At 42.4% G+C, this 20,963-nt stretch overlaps 1 protein-coding gene across 1 annotated transcript in view; it reads right to left on the bottom strand.

Moving 5' to 3' along the window:
- The window catches only part of CLCN1 (chloride channel, voltage-sensitive 1), a 38,189-nt gene extending 20,125 nt beyond the window's left edge, over positions 1-18,064 (bottom strand). Inside the window, exons 1-8 of the mRNA XM_010185894.1 lie at positions 17,876-18,064; positions 10,647-10,800; positions 9,704-9,835; positions 8,343-8,471; positions 8,111-8,244; positions 7,686-7,763; positions 4,774-4,852; positions 1,863-1,988 (exon numbers count right to left, since the gene is read on the bottom strand). Coding sequence (XP_010184196.1) covers positions 1,863-1,988; positions 4,774-4,852; positions 7,686-7,763; positions 8,111-8,244; positions 8,343-8,471; positions 9,704-9,835; positions 10,647-10,800; positions 17,876-18,064 — 1,021 coding nt within the window. The remainder of the gene's footprint in view (positions 1-1,862; positions 1,989-4,773; positions 4,853-7,685; positions 7,764-8,110; positions 8,245-8,342; positions 8,472-9,703; positions 9,836-10,646; positions 10,801-17,875) is intronic.
- Between the last annotated feature and the right edge of the window lie 2,899 nt (positions 18,065-20,963).

Here is a 20,963-nt window from a genome sequence, read left to right as displayed (position 1 = left end):
TTTTACTCTTTTGCTAACTGCGGCAGCTAGAAATGTGTAAAAGCTGCATAAAAATGGTATCATAATGCACAGTATTGCATTGCAATATTGTAATGCCTTCCAATAGGTCCATGTAGTAGCCACACCTGCTTGGAACTGATAATTTTATCTCAGAAATATTCTGGAAGAAGATGGCAAGTGTTTGCCTAAGCAGAAAAGATAGTTGACATATTATGTATAAATTTGCAATAGTTTACATGTTCCACATTAATGTTATAGGTAGGTGCAGATAGTGCACATTAAGGAAAGCAATTTCTTCAACTTTTAAGTACGTTAATGTACCTCATTCAAAGGCTTTCTTACTGGGTGATAATCGTAGCCATAGAGAAAACTAGCACAAAGACATTCCCTTATCTACTGAGTGCATAACTTCTGAAGGTAAAGACTTCATAGACTGTGAAGATATCAGAGCCTAAGGAAAACCCTTGCATGAACAAAGACTGGAAAGATCAGCTTGTAACTTGCAGAAGGAAATGAGCAAGAAAAGATGTGAAAGATAAGTTAGAGCAGGCATGATAAAAGATCGGAAAATAATGAATTACTTCGCTAGACAAAAGTTTCTACTTCCTTAGTACAAAGACAAAGAGACTGGCAACACTGACAGGAAAATTCAGAGCTGTGAAAAGGAACTGTTTTTCATAGACAATTGGATCACAGAACTTTTTAGCCCAGACAGTCAATGAAGCAGAACGTAAGGAGCCATTAAGGTGGGTATTAAAGCTATCTGGATGATTTTGAAAAGGGGACAGTGATTAACATGTTTCAGGATTAAGCTAATTTCTAATGATTTGAGAGATCAGCAGAAGAGTTAGAGCAGATAAAGTGAAGGACAGGAGATTATCTTCTGTCATCTGTCTTTGAATTTCCTGTATTTTCCTCTGGAAAGAACAGAAATATGTGGAGTTTTTTGTGATAGATCTGATGGTTGGATACCCCTCAATATGAAGCAGTGTTTCACAAAGATGTGGTCATTTTCTACATTTAAGTAGAAAACACAGTCACTTTCTATATTCAAGAGAATATTCAAGCCAAATAATGGTTTAGTGCAAAAAAAATCCAACCCTGTGAAATCAAGGGAGGCACAGGTTATAGCACTTTTAAGTAAGGGAGCTGCCCGTATAGAGCTAAGATCAATGAAACAGATGTAACTCTAAAAATAACAGATAAAGACATTATAAGCAGGAAGTTTACAAAGAAATAGCAGCCTTCTGCATCAGTTGGAACTCCATTCCTACAGCACGTGAAATGCTCTCCTGAACAAGCTCATTCTGCGCTACGTCTGTCTGCACAAATGTTCCACTCACGCTTTTCAGTTACTTGAGATAGCTTTTTTTTTCAGGACCTTCAGTCAGACTCTAGCAATCCTGTAGCCTCCTAATCATATTATCTTCTCAGTTTGGTTTGACTACTTGGTTTTTATGCTTCTAGTCAAGAGATGACTAAAGCAGATCATGGCATTTCCAGCAGATCACAGCAACATATGCTGTAGTATGTATAACATTCTCTGTGATGGGATATCTCTATGTTTGCAGCTTTGACATTATGCTGAGGTAAAAATCCCACCTCAGGGCCCCTCTTACTTGCCAAGAACTCATTTTCCGTCACTTTTCAGTCATATCCCCGGCACACCCAGGAATAGGTTGGTTTATACAACTGACGACATAAGACACTTCCCTTTCTCTTTCCTTCTGTGCTGTTGGAAGTCACGTGTCATGGCAGAAGTTTCAAACATGATACGAGGTTGTGGTTTTGAGAAAGATGGAAGATAATAAATTAATGGAGCAACTTTTCTACAAAGAAAGTAGGAATAGTACTTAGCTTACCTGCATCCTTGTTCCAAACAGCAAGGACGCGGAAAACAAAGGCACTAAAGGTAGCTGCAAAGAAACCTCTCCAATAATTGCGCACAGCAAAGTATGTGGAAGTGACCTCAATGCTGAAAAGGACCCCTAGAAAGAGGTGGAAAAGGAACAAAGTTAAAATCAGAAGTGTGATGTTAGAAGCATGAAAGAGGCTTCTGAATAGTCTTCTAGAGCAGTGGTCTCCAAACTTCTTTGCTCACACACTCCTATCAATAATTTTTTTTTAACATGTGTCTCCCAGCATATATGTATTTATTTAAAAATTATACACATGTACTACTGTACTAATATATTAGGTACAACATAAAATATACATTAAAAATAGAAATTAAAAAAGGATGAGATAAGGATGAAATACAATTTTTTAAATAATTTGTTTTATTTATTAATGGAACAATTTTTTTTTGTTCTAAGTAAAAATATTGATATTATTTATTTTTTAAAATCTTGATTTAACACTTTGTGATACAGTAATTCAAAGGTCTGGTTCTATATTTGGTTTATTTCGATACTTGGCCTTAATGGCTGTCATAGCTGAAAAAGATATCTCACAAAGAATCATAGATTCAAATGCAAAAAAGGCATCATTAGCTGTGCTTGCTAAACCATGATACTATTTTTTCAATTCCATACACCACTTATGCAAAGATTTTTGTTGAAATTTGGATAGTAAATTTCCGTCATCCCTGATGTCAATTGGTTGTTCTTGCAAACTACTCAGGAGGTGTTGATTTTTTACATTTTAACAAATAGGTTCAAAATCCACTGAAATTCTTAATCTGGAAGATTTTTAAACAGGTTAGAAAGGTCTGTTTCCAAGTGTTTTAAGCATACAGGTATGAGAGCTTTTTGTAGGCGACAGACATTGTATTTGGCAACAAATTCACAAAATCTCCATAAATTTATTTTTAAAAGCAGTTACTTTCTCACCCACTGTTGAAATGCCATTTTCACCTAGAAGGGATACATGAAGTATGGGTGTTTTTAGGAAAATAATTGCTACATAGCATGCTACTGACAGACGGTTGTCATCACAGCGAAGATTAGCAAATTCAGACCACTTGTGTTTTTGTGAAAGAAAAATGTGTAACGTCTTTAAATTCAGCAAGTCTTTTAAAAGTCCATTGCCACGAGATAACCAGCAAATGTCTGTGTGGTACAAAAGATTTTCATGGTCACTCCCCATCTCTCTACAAAGTATTGTCAAGATTCTACTGTTTCAAGGTCTTGTATTTCTGAAATTAACCACATCAGTGATATCTTGTAGCACTTCGTGCATGTCTGGCTCCCATTTCTTTGCTGCAATAGCTTGCCTACAAACAATGCAATGAATGAATTTCAGGTGTGGCACTATGTAACCTTACCATGCAATACTATTCTTATGCCAGTCAAAGCAGCTGCTCCACCTTTTGTTACACTTGCATGGATTTTCCATAAAATATTTTTATCAAAGAAGTAATTTACTGTTGAGAACATAGCTCCTCTGGTAGGTCTTTCCTTTTGTGGCTCACAGAAAGTAGTTAATGTATTTCACTATCAAAACAGACTCTAGGAAATACCGTAAGCTGAGATATGTTAGAAACATTTATACTTTCATCCAGCTGCTTAGCAAGCCTCTCGCACAGTGTACTTTGCACTGATACTTATTTCTTCAAATCTTCAGCAATGTTTTCTATGTCTTCCAAAAGCATTTGCTGCCAGAGGAATGCATTTTAGTTTGCCTTCATATTGCTTTTTGTGCATTACTTCTACCATTTTTACCATGGCATGAAGAAGAGGTGTTTCCCCACCGGTTTGTAACTTCTTGTCTTCTGCTATGGAGTAAGAAACCTCAAAGGAGGCTTCTAAAGATTTATCATTAAGTTCAGTGAAATTTTATAAATAATGGATTGAACATCACAAAGCTTGAAACATCACTGAAAAAATTGTAGAAGTGTGTCCTCATGTTATGGATGCTTAGTGTTCAAACGTTGCTAATTCTGATGGCTTCATACCATCATTACCCAGCTTCTTAAAGCCCAATATATACCTAGGGTGAGGTTCATCATTAACCATAGCAGATGTAAATCCATATTGCAAATAGTCTTTTGCAATTTTTGGCCAACTTCTTATCAGACCTAATTACCTAATACCTGCTTTTACCTTATAATATGTCTGATTAAGAGCTTGTACAATGAGTAGAAGTATCAGCTCTGCCATTTTCTTCTAATTATTCTGTGCTCACATTCTTAGTATTATCTTCAATCCTCAGTCTCATTGCAGGCATCTTTTTAAGCCACTTGTCCATTTTGTGAGTGTTAGTTTAGTTAACAGCAGATAATATAATCCATAGATCCACTTAAATGGTAACACACCGATTGCAATACATTGCAATATGCTGAATGTGAGCAAGTGACTGAGGGCACCACTGTCCACTCTATGTGTTGTGAAGAGCTCTTCACCCAGGACACCTCATGCACTGTATGTGACAAGTGGCCACCCAACATATGGACCAACAGAGGGCATCAGTGCTAATACATGTACTGAATAGTAGTAAAGTTTCATTTATTTCTTATTTTTTTAGATTTAAAAAAAGAAAGAAATTCCAATGTTTTCCAATATTCCAATCATCTTGTACACCCCTTGTGGTGTGTCTGTCCCAATTTGGAGACCGCTGTTCTAGACAGCCTTCCCCTCTTGCCTGCAGAAGGCTGACAATATGTGGAAAAAAAAGGCTATGTAAGACATGTTGGGGGAGTTGTAGAAGGTAACCTTCTTTGTTCAATGTAGAAGACAGATCAAAAATGCAGTGCAGGAATGGGGGAGAGGAGAAGAGGACTAGGCAGGAGAGGATTTAGGTACCTGAGAAAAAGGAAACAGAACAGCCACTTGCCTCCAAGTGGTGTCCCAAAGCAGCAGCCGACCCCCACAGCGCAACCCACAGTCAGGACATCCGTGTAATAATATGGCTGCTACTGGTGAAAGAGACAGACAAACAGAAGAAAGAAGGAAAGAAAGCAAAGGGTGAGCAACAAAATTGGCATGTATGTGCTGTCACCCAGCTGTCACCAGGCTTAGAGTTATAGCTGTCTCTGTCTTACTTCTCCCTTCTGGATGGCTTTAAAATATTCAAAAGACAAGACCTGGCACAAGACAGGCATATACCTGGAGCCACATCTTCAACACATATGGAGAAGGCAGCACCTCATCTTTCATTGAAAAACACACACATTTCTGCCACTGTAGAATAAATGACTTATGGAAAATCCTCAAGAGGGTGGAGGGCGCACATGTATGTTTTACTCCATCTCTTTTACTTTGGCAGGGAATCTCAGGATGAACATGTACCAGAGAGTGCCTCAAAAACTCCACCCTGTCAGTTTGTGTGCACAAGGCACACGCATATCCAGAACCAAGCGTGGATAGTTGCTGAAGGTCCTGTCACCCTGGGTAGATGAGTGGGTAACAGATCACCTAGCAAAGAGTTGTGCTGTCCTGGTGAAAACAATCACAATAATAAAAGAAATGGAAGGTTTAAATGGTAGAGCCTCTTCTGAGGCAGTTTTGGAAGACATAGAGCTGTTGAAAGGGAGAAAATGCTCTTCCACTCTTTCTTCAAGATTTGGCCCTGAGAATAGTGAAAGGTGAGCAAATAGGTTTTCTTTTATTGTATTTTCTCTAAATATTAGGTGGCATATAATACCCCAGTGTATTTCGTCATGTGCCATGTACATGTGTCATGTAAAAGTCGTGTGTTCCCAAAGCAGCCTGTTAGATCTCCCATAGGACTTTTGAGAAAGGGTGGCCTTGTGTTGTGGTGGGAATAGGAGTGGCCAGGCTGAATTCTAAGGATGGAAAGAAATTAATTCCTGTTTACCTGAGCAGGTAGATAGATCCTCAACCAAGAGCTGTCTCAAGGCTATCTCTGCACAGCCCAACAAAAAAGGGCCATGAACCATTCCCTGACCCAGAACAATGAATATATTCTTATTCACAGCTTTGTCCTAGATAACTTCTTGGCCTTATTAGTGCCCCTGTGGCCTTAAGACATAATCATGTACACAACAGGGATGGGCTTCAGTTCAAAGTGTCTGGAATAGTGGGAAGGTTGTGTTATAGCCCACCAGCATGGTGATTAGCAGCTTGAAACAGAGAGTACATGCGACATAGCCTGCAGTATGGCAAGACATAATAAGAGCTGTTTGAAGATGCAGAGCACCTTCTGCTTGTCAAGGGCTAAACTAGTTTTTCAAATCCACTTTGAGGGTTCCTCATTAATATACAGGGTGGTGTTCTCCAGCAACAACACCAAGAAGTCATACACTGTGGGCAATACGATGTACAGTTTTAGTCTGGAAGTTACATCTGGAGGCTTCTTCTCCAACTTGCTTCTCAGAGCTGGGCTAACTCCAAGGCTAGATTGGAGTCCTTAGGATTCAGCTAAGGCTGTCTCAAACTTGCTATGTTGCCCACCATATACACAGCGCCCAGCCTCTCTCATGTTGAACCTGATTTTCCTCTTGGCATATCTTTTCTCAAGTTATCAACTAAGGGACCTTTAATCTGTAGCTGACAAACCATGTTCCTTCCTTTTTTTAGTCACAAGGAAGGTTTAGTTCCTTCCTTTTTTTAGTGATGCAAGACTACGTTGCATTTGTCAGCTAACTCATCCATTTGAAGACTAACAAGAAAGCAATGCATGGAAAAATAAAGCCAACTTTGAAAAAACATTGCATTTCAAAAACTCCTTAAACTTCTTGGCACAATAACAATGAACAACGTTCATGGCAGACAGGGACTGAGCAACCTGCACCATTAGAAATCAGCACAAATTATAGGTGCCACTTTTCCTGTGACCTTCCCTTTCTTTCACTGCCACCAGTTACATGAGAAAAGAAAGGACTCGTGTTGCAAGAGTGGAGAGGTATTTGTGGAGAACCTGCCTCAGAGCAGGAGATCTCACAGCAAAAGACTAAACGGGTTGTACATCAAAGGTCACATATAGGAAGACACTTGCCTCCAAGAGGAGCCCCGAAGCAACATCCAACTCCAACTGCGCAAGCCGTCACCAGGAGGTCGAACTGCCTATGCATATTCTGGAACAGCCAGAGAAGGGCATGCTGGGGTTAGAGGGAGCAAAGCCAGGGGGTTAGGGTCCAGAACAATGAAACAAAGCAACAGCCAGCAGCAGATTCAGCCATTGCTACTACAAAGAGCAGTCTCTACACACTTTAGTGCAGTCTTTAGTACTGTCAGCTGGTCTTCAGCAGTGACACCTGGTCCTTATGCAGAAACAGGTTCTACTCAAGTAGAACAGCACCTCTCATTGTTGTATTGCACAGCCAGTTCCTGCTAGGAGCCTGTATGTAAAACAGTTCCTACATTTAGCTATATATGCAGTTAACAGATTTTTTATACTACTAATCAATACAGTGATCAGCCTGCAGAGGCTGTTCTGCAACAGCAAAAGCCTAGAGACAGTGTCAGTGTCTATAATTAGCAATGCTGTATAAATCTGGCTTAAAGACAAATTGATCTTTGTCTGCAGCTACGTTTTTATACAGACGTTGATCACAGTGCAAAGGTATCAGCATAATGAGGTTGAAAACATGTCAAATGTATATTCCTAACCAGCCTGTATATCTGGCCTCCCACAATACCATATTCTTGTATTTTACTGCTCTATATGTATTTTACTCTTCTTCAACCCATATGCTTCCTCTGTGTTTTGTGGCCTGCCAATACTATCCTATGTGTCTTAGGAGTTCAACCTGTGGAAGAGCTATATGCAGATATGTGCCTTACCTCATACACACCACAGAAGATAGACATGAACTTGCTGAGTACCACAGCACAGATACTGGCAATATGCACAAAAGGACCCTGCAAGAGAAGAGGAGGAGAAAATCAGAGGGAGTTACCCTCTGGTTACTGACAACAATTTACATGTAGATATCATAATTTCCCTTTGTCCATATTAACCAGTTCTCTAATCTTCTTTTTTCACTCTTAAAGACAACCTGACTTGAGTTCTTTGATGTTTTCTATATCAAGCCTTTCAAAGTAGAAGGAAAATGACCAACGGAAGATAAGTGTTGCTGGAAAGAGTAGAGCTTTGAGAAGAGGAATGGTGGCAAGAGAAAGAAAACATTTATAGACTCTTCTTCTACACTTCCTCACTCACCTCCCAGACCCTGGCCAGTACTGCACATGAAAACAGCAATATTTACCTCTTTTCCCACAGGCATGCCACTTCCAAGCCCAGCTGTGAGGGCCACAACTTTGGCCACAAAAGCTTTGAGAGTGAGATATTCCTTGAGGACCACTCCCCTCATAATGGTCTTGAGCTCTGGGATCCCGGACCCTGAAAACACCAGCAGAGCAGAGGGTGAACAAAACCCACAGGCAAATGGAATAAGAAAAAAGGACAGAAACAGATCTTGCCATGCCTTCTGCCCTCACCAACAGCTTGTGGAGAGACAAGGTGGCAGAACATGGCCGCAAACAGAATAAGAACCAGCGGGTATGCAACCCACGCCAGATATTGCATAGGAATATTCGGATGGAGCTCTCTGTACATCCACTTGTAGGCTGTAGACAGAAAAATAAAGAAGTTGTCAGTAACCACAGCTGCTCCAAGCAAGTTGGTAGACATCAAAGAACTACACACTTGCTAAACCTGCCCACACTAAATCTCCCTGAGAAGTACTATACTAAGTCCTCATTTTCTAAGACAAGCTTTGTTACATTTTAAGTACAAGTCCCCAAATAAAAGAAGCATTATGCAGAAATGGATAGAAGTGGTGAGGATGAGCTGCTAAGAAACCAAACTGAACTGTGGCTACTGTGCAGTTCATCTTCTTGCCTAAGCTGGCTCCACACAGAGCAGGAGGCTGAAATTTGGTGGAGGGAAAGGAAAAAAAAGGAACTCAGCTTTAGGGAGTATAAAGGACAGGGGCACTCTCAGACTGGTTGGGTAAGCCATACACCTGGTGGATGGGAAAGCTCTAGAGAGACGAACACTGGGCTGAAGGGATATTGAGAGCTTTGAGAAACTGCAGGGTCTGAGGGACATGAGTAGCCAAGAGTGCTGAGACAAAAGGGTTGGTGTGCATGTGCAGGTCAGGACTGAGACACTGAGGATAAGGACAAAGGAACAGCGCAGTTAGTGGGATGTAGGCAGTGTCTGTGTGTCTGTGCATGGACATGGAGGACAAGGGGACTGAAATATCTTGTAATTGTTATAGCTGGCAAACAGGAAAAATGCTGGGAAAGGATGTAAGACAGTGCTTAGGAGATCTTTATGAAAAGAGCCAAAGGAGAGAGCACTATGTGGCCAGGTAGCTGAAACTACAGGGCATTGCATAAATAAAAATTGGAAACAACAATAATGAGGCAAAAAGCAGAAACAGCATGAGGAGAGCCTCTAAGAGCCCTTCCCCTCATCAACCTCCGTGTGCTCAATAAACCTGAGGAGGATGGGAACCAGTGTAATAGGAAGGACTGCAGTACTACTTCCATGTGCCCCTACGTATTCAAGGGAGCAGGAGGGAAAACAAGTAAAAATAACGGTTCATCTTTGACTCATACACTTGTCCTTTGTTTCTGCCCACTTACTTCCAGATTTTTCCCCACCATCCCTTTTAGGAACCTCTCCTTAGTTAACTTTTTCTCTTCTATGTTGCAAGTACCTCAAACTTCCCAGGCAGTGAGGGCTGAGGATGGGACATTGATTTTAAAGGAGGAGGAACATTGGTCCCTGGGCTTTGTAAAACATTCATATAATTTATGGTGTGCTTTTGCAACACCTGAATGGGACCCACCCTGTAGGCTCTTTGCACTGGCATAATCCATTCCCCAGCTCACCAACGCCATGACCAGACCCAACAGAATCAAGAAAATCCAGTCCTCTCCAAGCTTCTTGGTAACATATTTCTGGACGCGTCTTGCACAGTCTGTGGAGGGAAAAGCAAGCCAGAAAAACTGAGGGAACATAGATGAAGCCTGTGTCAATCTCTCCTCTCCTATGCTGAGAACTGAATACAACAAGGATTTATTTGGAAGCATCATGGGCTTTGTGTTGCAGGACTGGCACCCACAGAATCACAGAATGGTAGGGGTCGGAAGGGACCTCTGATGATCATCCAGTCGAACCCCCCTGCCAGAGCAGGATCACCTAGAGGGGATCACACAGGAACATGTCCATGGGTTTTGAATGTCTCCAAAGAAGGAAACTCCCCAACCTCTCTGGCCAGCCTGTTCCAGTGCTCTGTCACCCTCGAAGTAAAGAAGTTTTTCCTTCTGTTTAGGTTGAACCTCCTGTGTTCCAGTTTGTGACCATTGCCCCTTGTCCTGCTGCTGGGCACAACCAAGAACAGTCTGGTCTCATCCTCCCACCCATCCCTCTTTTACACAAATCTTATTCAGTTTCAGGAAAAAAAAAAAGAAAAAGGGAGGGGGGGTGGAATTTCACATCTTGTGCAGTAGCAGCAAAAAACTGCCACAAGAAAGTCCTTTTCCTCCTGTTACAGAAATCTGTTGTAGAAAATAATCATCAACCTGGGACTGGTCTTTCGAACAGATCTTGGCTCTTCCTATGATGAAAGCTCACACGAAAAGGTCTTTTGGATCTCCTGTGATTCCTTTTTCTTCCTTCCCTGCTTCTCCCCAGTCACAATTTTCTTGTATTTTTGCCTTCCTTAAATTTCATCTCTCTGGCCTACTCAATATCTGGTCACAGGGTAATGAAAGACGAATTTTCCCTACCTTGACATTTGGAATAGTGCTCTTCTTTGATCTCTACTTGACTGCCACGTTTCAGGGGTCTTTCATTGTTCTTTTGGGCCTGCTTCTTATGCAGTAGTTTTGCTGCTTCCTTATCTGCCAAGTCGGTTATCTGGTCTGTGTATTGGCCATAAAGCTAGAGGAGTAAGAGAGATCAAAAAGGAAAGGTAAGGCTCCTTCAGAAAGGCTCCTTCAGAAATAGCATTAGAGATGAAAAGGCAGATCTACTAACAGTCAGATGTGCAAACCCAAATGTAACCAAGCAGGGAGACAGAGACACAGAAATTCTCAGACAGATGAAGCTCATAATTTTTTTTTCTTTTTCCTTTCTGGTTCCCTCTTCCCAATCTTTTAATTTTCTTTTTGGGGGTACAAGATATGATCCTGGAATATTAATTGCTTTCCAGCAGCCTGAGAAAGCTCTGGGTGTGGTCTGAAGGGATTGGGCACAGGCTTGGGCAGAAGGTCAAGATAGTTCACATGAAGCTGGCAACCTCAGGCCTGGCACATAGACTTCAGCAGCACCGTAAAACATCTCTGAAGGTTTCAAGAGGTCTTACACTATCAAACAGTCTGCAGGAATGTCCTGCATCTGTTCCTCCTGCTGCCAAGGAATGCTTAACAGGGCACACAGCCACTGATGGTGCCTGCAGAGGGAAATAAGCAGCATCAGCTCAGAAATACCATGGAGTGCTGCACACCTCTTCCCATTATTTACCCAAATCATCACATTAAGTCCTCACATATCTCCAGCTCCTCTGAATTTCCTACATAATCTAGTCTTTGTCTTCAGATGCTAGCCTTAAAATGCAGTTGGTTATATGCAATTCACAAGTAGTTACATGCGTTTACAAATGACATTTCACACATGGATCTGTAGGAAACTTGGCAGTTGTGCCATGTTGACAACAATGAGCTGTTAAGAGAGCTTGAAGCATCCTGACTGTGCCCACTTATTTGTTTATCAGATCCCCTCAAGAGCAGCTTATCTCCCTCACTCTTTCAGAATATAGGTGGGAAAGGGCTGCATTCAAGAAGCAGAGAATAAGCCTCTTCTCATCACGTGCCCTTCAAGTTTTGCCTTTACTTCAGGTCAGGTTACCACCTGATGCATGGCCTGTGATTTTGGCACTCCTCACCTGTGAGAAGGTGACCCTTTGCTTCCTCCCCAGCAGAACATCTGCTTCTCTAGGATTTTGTGAGTGGCAGGAGGAGAGTGAGCAATGTGGTGATCAGCAAAATCAGACACTTCAGCTGGAGAATGGCAAGACATATGAGAGATATAAAGCACTACCACACGCTTAGGAGACATTCCTATTTGACAGCTTTGCATCTCCCCCTTTCGAAGTGACACAGGAGATGTTGCTCCTATTCCCTTGGGATCTCCATGAACTGAAACATCATCTGTACAACGGGGATAATGCAGCTGACCTAACCATAAGAGAATTTGAGATCAAACAGATTCAGAGACTCAGAGAAAGATTTACACTGGAAAGCACCTCTGGAGTTTTCTAGTCCAGTCCTCTGCTCATAGCATGCGAACTGCAAAGCCAGGTCAGGCTGCTCAAGACCTTGTCCAGGCAACTCCTGAACTTCTCCAAGGGTGCAAATTCTACAGCTTCTCTGAGCACCTGTTTCAGAGCTCTGCCAATTGATATTTTCACATAACAAATATGACTGAAGGTCCTAAGTAGTTTATTTATTTGCATATATTCCTCAAGAGACACTTGAACCACGTGCAATAGCTTCCTTCAAAATCTCTAGTGGGTTTTTTTTTTTCCACAGAACACACATTTAGGCTTTTTAAAATCATCCTGTTCTTAAGGTGGCTTACCTGCTGGCTCTTAAACACAAACTGATTCTATCTGAACACCAAAAATATTCTTCCGTTCATCAAAATATTGGAAGCAGACAAATCTAATGTAATTATTAATCCTACAATTATCAGCGTGCAAATTAAGCAATGCAGACCCTTTGCAGTGAGGAACGGCCATGCTCTGACCTCCATAATACAGACAAGACAGTGAAACATCTGGCTGAAGGCCTTGCCAGACTTCATGTACAAGGTAAGCTGTCACACATAGAATCCAGTCCTAAATAGCAAACTGACCTTTTTATTTTTCCTTTGTCTCTTTCAGCCAGAAATGCCAGGTACTAGCAGATTTTAGACAAATGCATCTTCACTTCAGTCACCTCAGCTAATATTTTGTTGCCTTTACATGATCATGAGGGATGAGTTTATATAAAATACAGCTTAATACAAACTATGAACTCAAACCCACACTGAGTATGATGTTCAAATCAGTCTTCCATCTGCTCAGATGGAACACCATGATGGTGCAATCGTATGAATGGCAAAAGTGTTCATACAGTATCCTAGTTCATTGAGTCTACCTGGCTGGAAAATGGGGTGCTTCAGATGTGGGAACAAAGGAGTTAGTCTCTGGACCCAAAACTGAAGGGCTGTTCTGGAGAACAAGTTAGTCTCAACTCACTTAAAGAATGCTTCATACACGTACTTTGCTTCTCCAGTACTCTGGCACTATTTAAAATGGTAAGAGATTGTGGAACAGAGAAAGAATTTGGAAATCAGAGGATGACCTTAAAGCAAAATTAGGTTAGGCAAGAAATATCCACTCCACTGGAAGACATGTAAAACTAAAAATATGACACAGTAGGACTTAGACTGTTCCTTGTTCTGATGTTCCCTCTCTAGCACAAGGAACACAGGGTTTCTGAGCACCAGAAACACTGAAGAGAATTTTAAAAGATGTCAATTACTACCTAAAGGGTTGAGCCAGAAAGGGTACTATCACACCCAGCTTGGCTAAATGCTGAGTGAGAACATTGTAATGGTGCAAAAACAGCTGAAGGTATAAATACTGCTAAAGGGGAAGGATTCCCCCCCCCCAAAAAAAAATTAAAACCATCCAGTGAGAAAGCACAACTGGGGTAAAGTTCATTTTCATGGAGGAAACATTTATTAGTGTTTAATTGTAAACCAGCAGGGTTTGTCTTTAAAAAGAAAAAATGAGGAAGTTTCACTGCTTGAGTAATGGAGGTAAAGCTGCAGAGAGTCTCAGGAGGAAAATACAAACAGCACTACAATCTCAAGACTTTTTGGGGAGCTATTTTCTGAGAGCTCAGCACCTGCATAAAACTGCCTTCTCTCGCAGTCCAAAGCCTAACCTGTTTTCCATGTCATTCAGACTGAACACTATATTCTGCTCAACATACTCCAGACCTGACATCCCTTCCCCTAGCACTGCCAGTTCACACTGTTTTTAATCTGCTGCTCCTGGCCATTGAGGCAGCCTTGGGCTCTACTGCTCATCCCTCTCGCTCCTGCCTTGCAGCCATGCTGCTATTCCTGAAATTATCTTGCTCAGTTTTGTTTTTTTTCCTGCTGGATCACAAAAGAGTGGCCATATTTGGTCTCAAACGTGAAACCTCCCAAAATGCACTCCATAAGTAAATTTAAATGCCAGTAAAAAATCTAAGCTCTAGATGTAGAGTCAATGAGACACTTGTGAGGGGTGGGGAGCAGCAACAAAATAATAGTTATTCCTGAAGAATGAAAGGCAAAGGGGAGATCTAACAGCAGTCCCACCACTCAAAGGAAGAGGGGTGTTGGAGAGAAACATCAGAGTGAGACTTGTCAGGGGGGCACAGTGAAGGACAAAAGGAAAAAGGTGTCACTTGCAAGAAAGCAAAGTCTGACTACATATAAGGAAAACATATCCTCCCCCTCTTGAGAGTGGTTCCGGGAGCAGGTGCCCAGAGGAGCTGGGGAATTTTCAGTCTTGGAGATGTTCAGGACTTGCCAGGACAATGCCCTGGACACAAAAATGCTAGCTTTGGAGTCAGCCCCGCTGTGAGCAGAAACTTGGGCTTTGGACCCCCAGAGGTTCCCTCCCACCTGCATCTTTCTGTGAGTCTGTTATTCCATATTACTGTATTGCCTAATTACTCACTGCACATCCCTTCCACTACACCCATCTGTGTATTACTGAGGGAGCTCTCTGCCATGAACAGCCTTCCTATAGCCACAAATAACACAGCTTCTAAATACTTCACCCACTGGAGCTGCTTTCTCATGCAGAAAGAAAACAATACAAAAACCTACAGTGTATGAGAATGCATATTTTTTATCAATGCATATTACAACATTGATCATATATCTACTATCTGCTATCTTGTCCAAAATTATGTATATATTACTACTATTATCTTAGTACTGTTATTATTTTATCTATTAATCACTATAATTATTTTAACTACCAATTATCTGGAAGTCCCAGGCCAAAGACCAAGACTCCACTGTTCTGGGGCCTGTGTAAACCCAATCAAATCACAAAGCCAGTCTGCAATAGCTTCCAACCTACATATAAAACAGCAGGCAACAGCTACCAAAAGAAAATGCCGCAACAGAGTCAAAATATCTGTCAGCTGTTTTTTCATATGATGGTGAGGAAAGAAATCTTCATGCTTACTCTGCATAGAAATGGATGAAAACATGTGCAGCAGGTTGTTTTTCATGCTAATAAAATAAATGTGCATATTTGTACAAGACGTGTACATTAGTATGCATATTTATATTTTATCTGCTTGTGCATGAATGGCTAGAAAAAGCTACAAATGCACAGCAAGTCTGGTGTTGCCAGAATATGTGTGCATACAAAGTTTCATACATAAATGTACATGCATACATGTGTATGTGAGAGTTTATGTAACGGTACTTCTAGGGCATAATTTTTGGTAAATCTATAAATATGGCTGTCTGGTTTTAAGATTTCAAATTGTGTTCACAAATGCATGCTTGCCTGGGGACATTACTGCCTGAAGACATGCATGGGAATGAATTTGATGGCCTGCTTGTTTGTGTGCCAGGCTGCCTGTCCACATGCACTGACCAGCTCTGGAGCTGCAGACAAAGACACTCCAGTGCGAGGCAGCAGGAGCATAGAGATGGGTTGTATGGCCTCACTACGCCATCTGTGCCTGCTTGTGAGAGTGGTTTTTGACATCTGGAAACAGCAAACTGGGTGGACACATATGAACTGGCATGTTTCTGTGCATGGATGTGCTTTACTGGAGAAACAGACTGCATCCCACAGCTCCCCATTGCCCTCAGTTCACTAATGGCTCACAGACCACAAAGTGCTTTTCATAGAATCACAGAATGGTTTGGGTTAGAAGGGACCTTAAAGATCCAGGGCAACCAGGCCATATGGGCACACATCCCACTAGTTCAGGTTGCCCAAAGTCCTGTCCAACCTGGCCTTGAACGCTTCCAGGGAGGGTTCATCCACAACTTCCCTGGGCAACCTGTGCCAGTGTCTCACCACACTCACAGTAAAGAATTGCTTCCTAATATCTAGTCTAAATCTACCCTCTTTCAGTTTAAAACCATTCCCCTTTGTCCTATCACTACCTGCCCTTGTAAAAAGTCCTCTCCCAGCTTTCTTGTAGGCCTCCTCAGGTACTGGAAGGCTGCAGTAATGTCTCCCTGGATCCTTCTCTTCTCCAGGCTGAACAACCCCAACTCTCTCAGCCTGTCTTTGTAAGACAGGTGCCCACCTCAGCCCACTCAGCCCACCTCAGCTCTCCAGACCTAGGTGTTGCTCCGCTTACATAGCACAAGGTACGAGTGTGCCACTCTTCTAGCAGGGCTGGGACACTTACCCAGGGCCAGGCTGATGGCAGCAGGACGTTTCCTTTCTGCCACCTGCCCCTACCTCAGGCCCTGCCCACCCTGGGTCCACCACCCACTCTGGGTCTACCACCTTCTCTGAGATGGGCTGCAGGGCTGGCACTCAGCAGCGGGCAGTGAGGCTGGGGAGCTGCAGCCAGGAGCTTTCCTGGCCAGGCTTTTCAAGGGCTGAATCCTGGTGGATCTCCACTCCAGCTGGACACAGGCACCTCTCTTTCCTGTCCCACCCTGTGCTCACCCTGCTAGTGTGATTCCTACAGCCAAACCATTGCCTTCTCTTAGTGTAAATAAAGCATAAACTGCTCCTCCAGTTAGACCTCTGTTCAGCCACTCTCCTGTTTGGGCTGCAGCTTTCAAATCAGCCAGGGAGCAGTTTTGGAAGAATTTAGTGTAGGAGACATTTGCAAAATATTATATGTTTTAGGCAGTTTCAGAAGAGAAATTTGTGAATATGGCGGTGGAACTGATTCTCTAATCTTTTGCAATGTGGCACATATAATCTTCACTGGGTTGCTTGTCTACTGGAAGAGCTTTTCTTGGTGGCAAATGTGGCTTTTTCACAAAAGTCTTCAGGAAACACATCCCTTCCCTCATCGCCCAATCATTCACCTGAGTATTCATGTAAGGGGATTTGTATTCATGTAAGGAGAAACATCCACTCTGTATGAATTTCACATTCACACGTTCTCACTCTCATCATTTGACTGTATCCTTTATTGCTCTAAAGTCCTCTTACGTCAGCTTAGTCTGAGCAGAGTGGCAGGAAATAAGACACCAGGACTCTGCTTTAAAACCTCCCCTTTGCAAGAGGCTGTTCCAAAAGGACAGGTAGAGGAGATACAGAGAGTAATGGAATGAGAAGCCATAACTAGAGTACTTTTATGCCTCAGATACTTTTTGAAACCACTGCTTGTATGAACCAGAGCAAGAGACAGGTCAGGCTTAAGGGTTAGAAGATCCCTCTCTTACAGCTCCCCTAAGAGCTACCAAAACTACCAACATACATATATGGGTCTATGACCTTGAATTGCATTTTAGTCAGAGAAAAGTCAGAATGGAGCTCTGCATTACTTCATCTACACAGCTGTGCACATAGATACCCATCTATGTACATAATTGTTTTCTTTGTTTTTATTCACTCTCCTGCTCTACTTAATATGACTATGCAGCTGAAGGCAGCTGCAGTTTCTCTTCACTGTCACATATACATTAATGATCCAGTTGATTTTTCCCATCCCAACCTGCCCATTCTAACTTTCTTTGTGTCCATGGCAGGTGAAAATGATGCCTGACTCGAAATACTGAGAGCACTCCTGGATATAAGTACAATCGTGAGAGTCAATGCTTCACCTGGGAGCCAACAAGCAAAGGGAGGAAATGGTAGCATTGGGAATAGAGAGGGATATGTGCTCTACAGCGCCATTCTGGGAGCCCCCAGAGACTATGTGGTCCCAGGGAGACCTGTGCTGCCACAAACATCCCAATTGTCCAGCCCTACCTGTGGGTAGCTGAGGGAGTTCTCCAGGTAGTGCAGGTCGTCCCCTGTCCCCCTGGCCTCGCGTCCTGCCTCCAAAGGTATCCCGTAACGGGTGCATTTCTCAAAGCAGACATAGTCGTATTGCGGTGTGCCCCCCCACAAAGCTGACTTCGATCTGGGTTCCTGTGTCATGGTCTTAGAGCTCTCCATGCCTCTACTCTTCCTCAAGCTCAGTTGTAACAGAGCTGCTGCTCCGGGCCTTACCTAGAACCACCTCCTGTTCTGGCCAAGGGCATGGCCTCTGCACTTTCTTCTGCTCCCTCCTTTTCTTTCTCTCCTCTGACCACTCTGTCTTGTCCTGTTCCTGCACTCACTTTCTCTCTGCCCCTCCTCCTCCTCCTCCTTGTGCCTCTCTCACTTTCTCCCCTTCCTGTGCAAAGGCAGTGATTGCTGGGTTTAACTATATTTATAGCAACCTTCCTCTGCCACATGATTCCCCAGTGCTGTGTCTGATCTCAGCAAAAGGCACTAACTCCGCCAGGATTGAATATCAGGTATGGGCAAGAGGGGAGCTCCTGAAGGAGAGGGAAGGGGGAGGAGGGAGGGGAGACAAGGAAAGAAGGTGGTAAGACAGACAGAGCTAGAAGTACGGAGACAGAAAGCAGACAGGAGGAAGCAGAAATTATTATCCAGGAGATATCTTCTTTCACACCTCCTCATCCTGAGAAATCTATATTTGCAAGGAGAACAAAATTCAGTGGGCTTCCTCCTTCTCTTGCCAGATATCACGTGTCCAAAAGACTTAGTGACAGTCCTAATTATGCCAGCAACTATGGTGAGACAGAACAAGACGGGTGCACACTCAGTATCCCAAGACAATTTTTCTAAGTCCATGGTCCACAAGAGTAGCAGCAAGCCCTAATGGAGAAGTCAGGCAACCCTGTAAACTGCTAAGTGTTACAGCTTAATCTCAGCCTTTCCATGTGCCCTTATGGGGGACACTTCGCTTTTTCAAAGAATGTCAACAAACTTCTCTGTGGGTGTTCAATTATGGTTATATGCAGAAATTTATTCTTCTTGATGCTTCCTTTTCCACAGGCTAGAATGTTCAACAGCTTCTCCTATCCACTCTACTGCTTGCTTCTCAGCCAGGCAAAAAGCAATGGACTCAGCCAACACCAATGAGCTACCAGTCAGTGACAGGAATGAGAACACAATCCAGCAACATGGTCTAGAGACACATCCCAGTGTTGTCAGTGTGCTGCCTGTAACCATAAGTCTTTTGATGGCTATCAATCAATGAAAAGCAGTGAGCTCAACTTCTAGAAATTGTGTACAAGAACAGAAGACCCCACATATCTCAAACACAGTCACTAAAGAGCTGCTATGAACTCCTCTTCCTCCTCTTGCACAATATAATCTCTCCAGAATAATGGTTTCCAAGCTTCTCACACAGCAGGGTAAGAGATTTGCAGGCAAGATGAAAGGATGAGGGGGGAAGAAGAGAGAGAGAGAGACAGAGAGAAAACACCTGTGACTGTGTCTAGCATGCAGAGAAGAACATTTGGATGCCCTCATACATTTCCATCTTAAAGGCATTAATTGATCTCAGACTATTGAGATGCTTTTGGAAGACCAGTGTCACTATGGCTTACATAAAAAATTATGCATAGCATATACTATGTAGTGTATAAAATATTTTAAAAGTGTATAAAATAGAAAAAAGTGAATTGAATATAAGTGTACATGATATACAGAAAACCTAAAGACCAACCACAGTAAGCTCCAGGAAACATCAAAGCTGTAATACAGCACCAGATCTTCAGTTACATTTACTGGAGGAGAACACTCACCACAGCCACCAGAGAAAGCTAATGGGAAACTTTACCCAAAAGTGCACTCTTCCAGCTTCCAGTTTTTCAAAATACACAAGAGCAGAACATCAGAAATTGCTTCAGCATAAAAAAGAGCCCCCTACTTCCAGCTAATCAAACTCTACTGTCTGTCTTGTATGATACTGTTGTGGAATTTCCATGGAAGACTATTATATAATTGTATCCTAAAATAAGCTGATCCTATCCTGAAAAGTATTTTCCAGGAGCTCTCCCTCAGCCTTCATCTTGACCTCAGCTTCACTCACCTCATTGATAAAAGCAAGAAGAGCCCTAAGGCCATATTCACCAAATGGCTCTAGATGCTTCTCGAACAAGAAACCTTTACTATCCTCATGAGGAAGATGACTCACAAAACCCCTGCACCCTCTCTTATACCTTCCACAATTCACCCAGTGCACCAACTGGTAGACTGATAACTGTACAGATGAAACTGAGCAATCATTATGCACACACTGGTACATGTGTACACTCTCAGGATCGAGTTCTAAGGACATCTGCAGCTAAGTATCTAGCATTTACCTAATTCCCAATGGGAGAGGGCTTCTCATCAAACAATCTCTCTAACGCTGATCTCTGTACCCAGATATTGTCTGCCAAGGAAAAGAACTGAATTTCATCATTCCAGTACATGACAAAATATGTGCTGTCTCTAGCAATACTGGGTTTATGTCACTTTATTTCCTATGTCCTGAACACTAACCTTGTCATACTCCACAGCTTATGAATCATCCCTCTCCCTTTTTCCCCTAGGAGGAAAGCACTTTGTCAGCTTTCTGGACACTATTAACATCCTCTCAATTCCACAAGGTACCCGTAATATTCTTGTCACAGCCTCACTGGCACTGATCTAGTTAAATTCAAATCAGCTACTCTCAACTTGTATTTGCTTTGAGATCAGCTGCTTCTATTTCAGACCCAACGAAGAACTTGTAGACCAAAAAGCTCCTCCACTTTTTCCAATTGGCAGAGCTGATCTAATGAAAGTTGTTCCAGCTCTACCCACTGCTTTGTCCATATTTTCAGATCAGCAGAGTCCCAAAAGTACAGAATACTGAGCACACCCTGAAAAGGTCTGCCTGTCTGCACTGTTGCTGCCCTGCAACTGCTGTCAAATCCCCCCTATCACTTTTCATGTAATTTCTTGACACAGTTCTTTACGTATTTTCTTTATTGCTCATCTGTCCTGCTTTCTACTACCAATGCCTACCTCTGCC

Source organism: Mesitornis unicolor, unplaced genomic scaffold (genome assembly GCF_000695765.1).
Source record: "Mesitornis unicolor isolate BGI_N332 unplaced genomic scaffold, ASM69576v1 scaffold9496, whole genome shotgun sequence".
In the NCBI taxonomy this organism is placed as follows: domain Eukaryota; kingdom Metazoa; phylum Chordata; class Aves; order Mesitornithiformes; family Mesitornithidae; genus Mesitornis; species Mesitornis unicolor.
The sequence above is the reverse complement of the archived record's forward strand: the minus strand, read 5'-3'. Positions and strand labels throughout refer to the sequence as shown.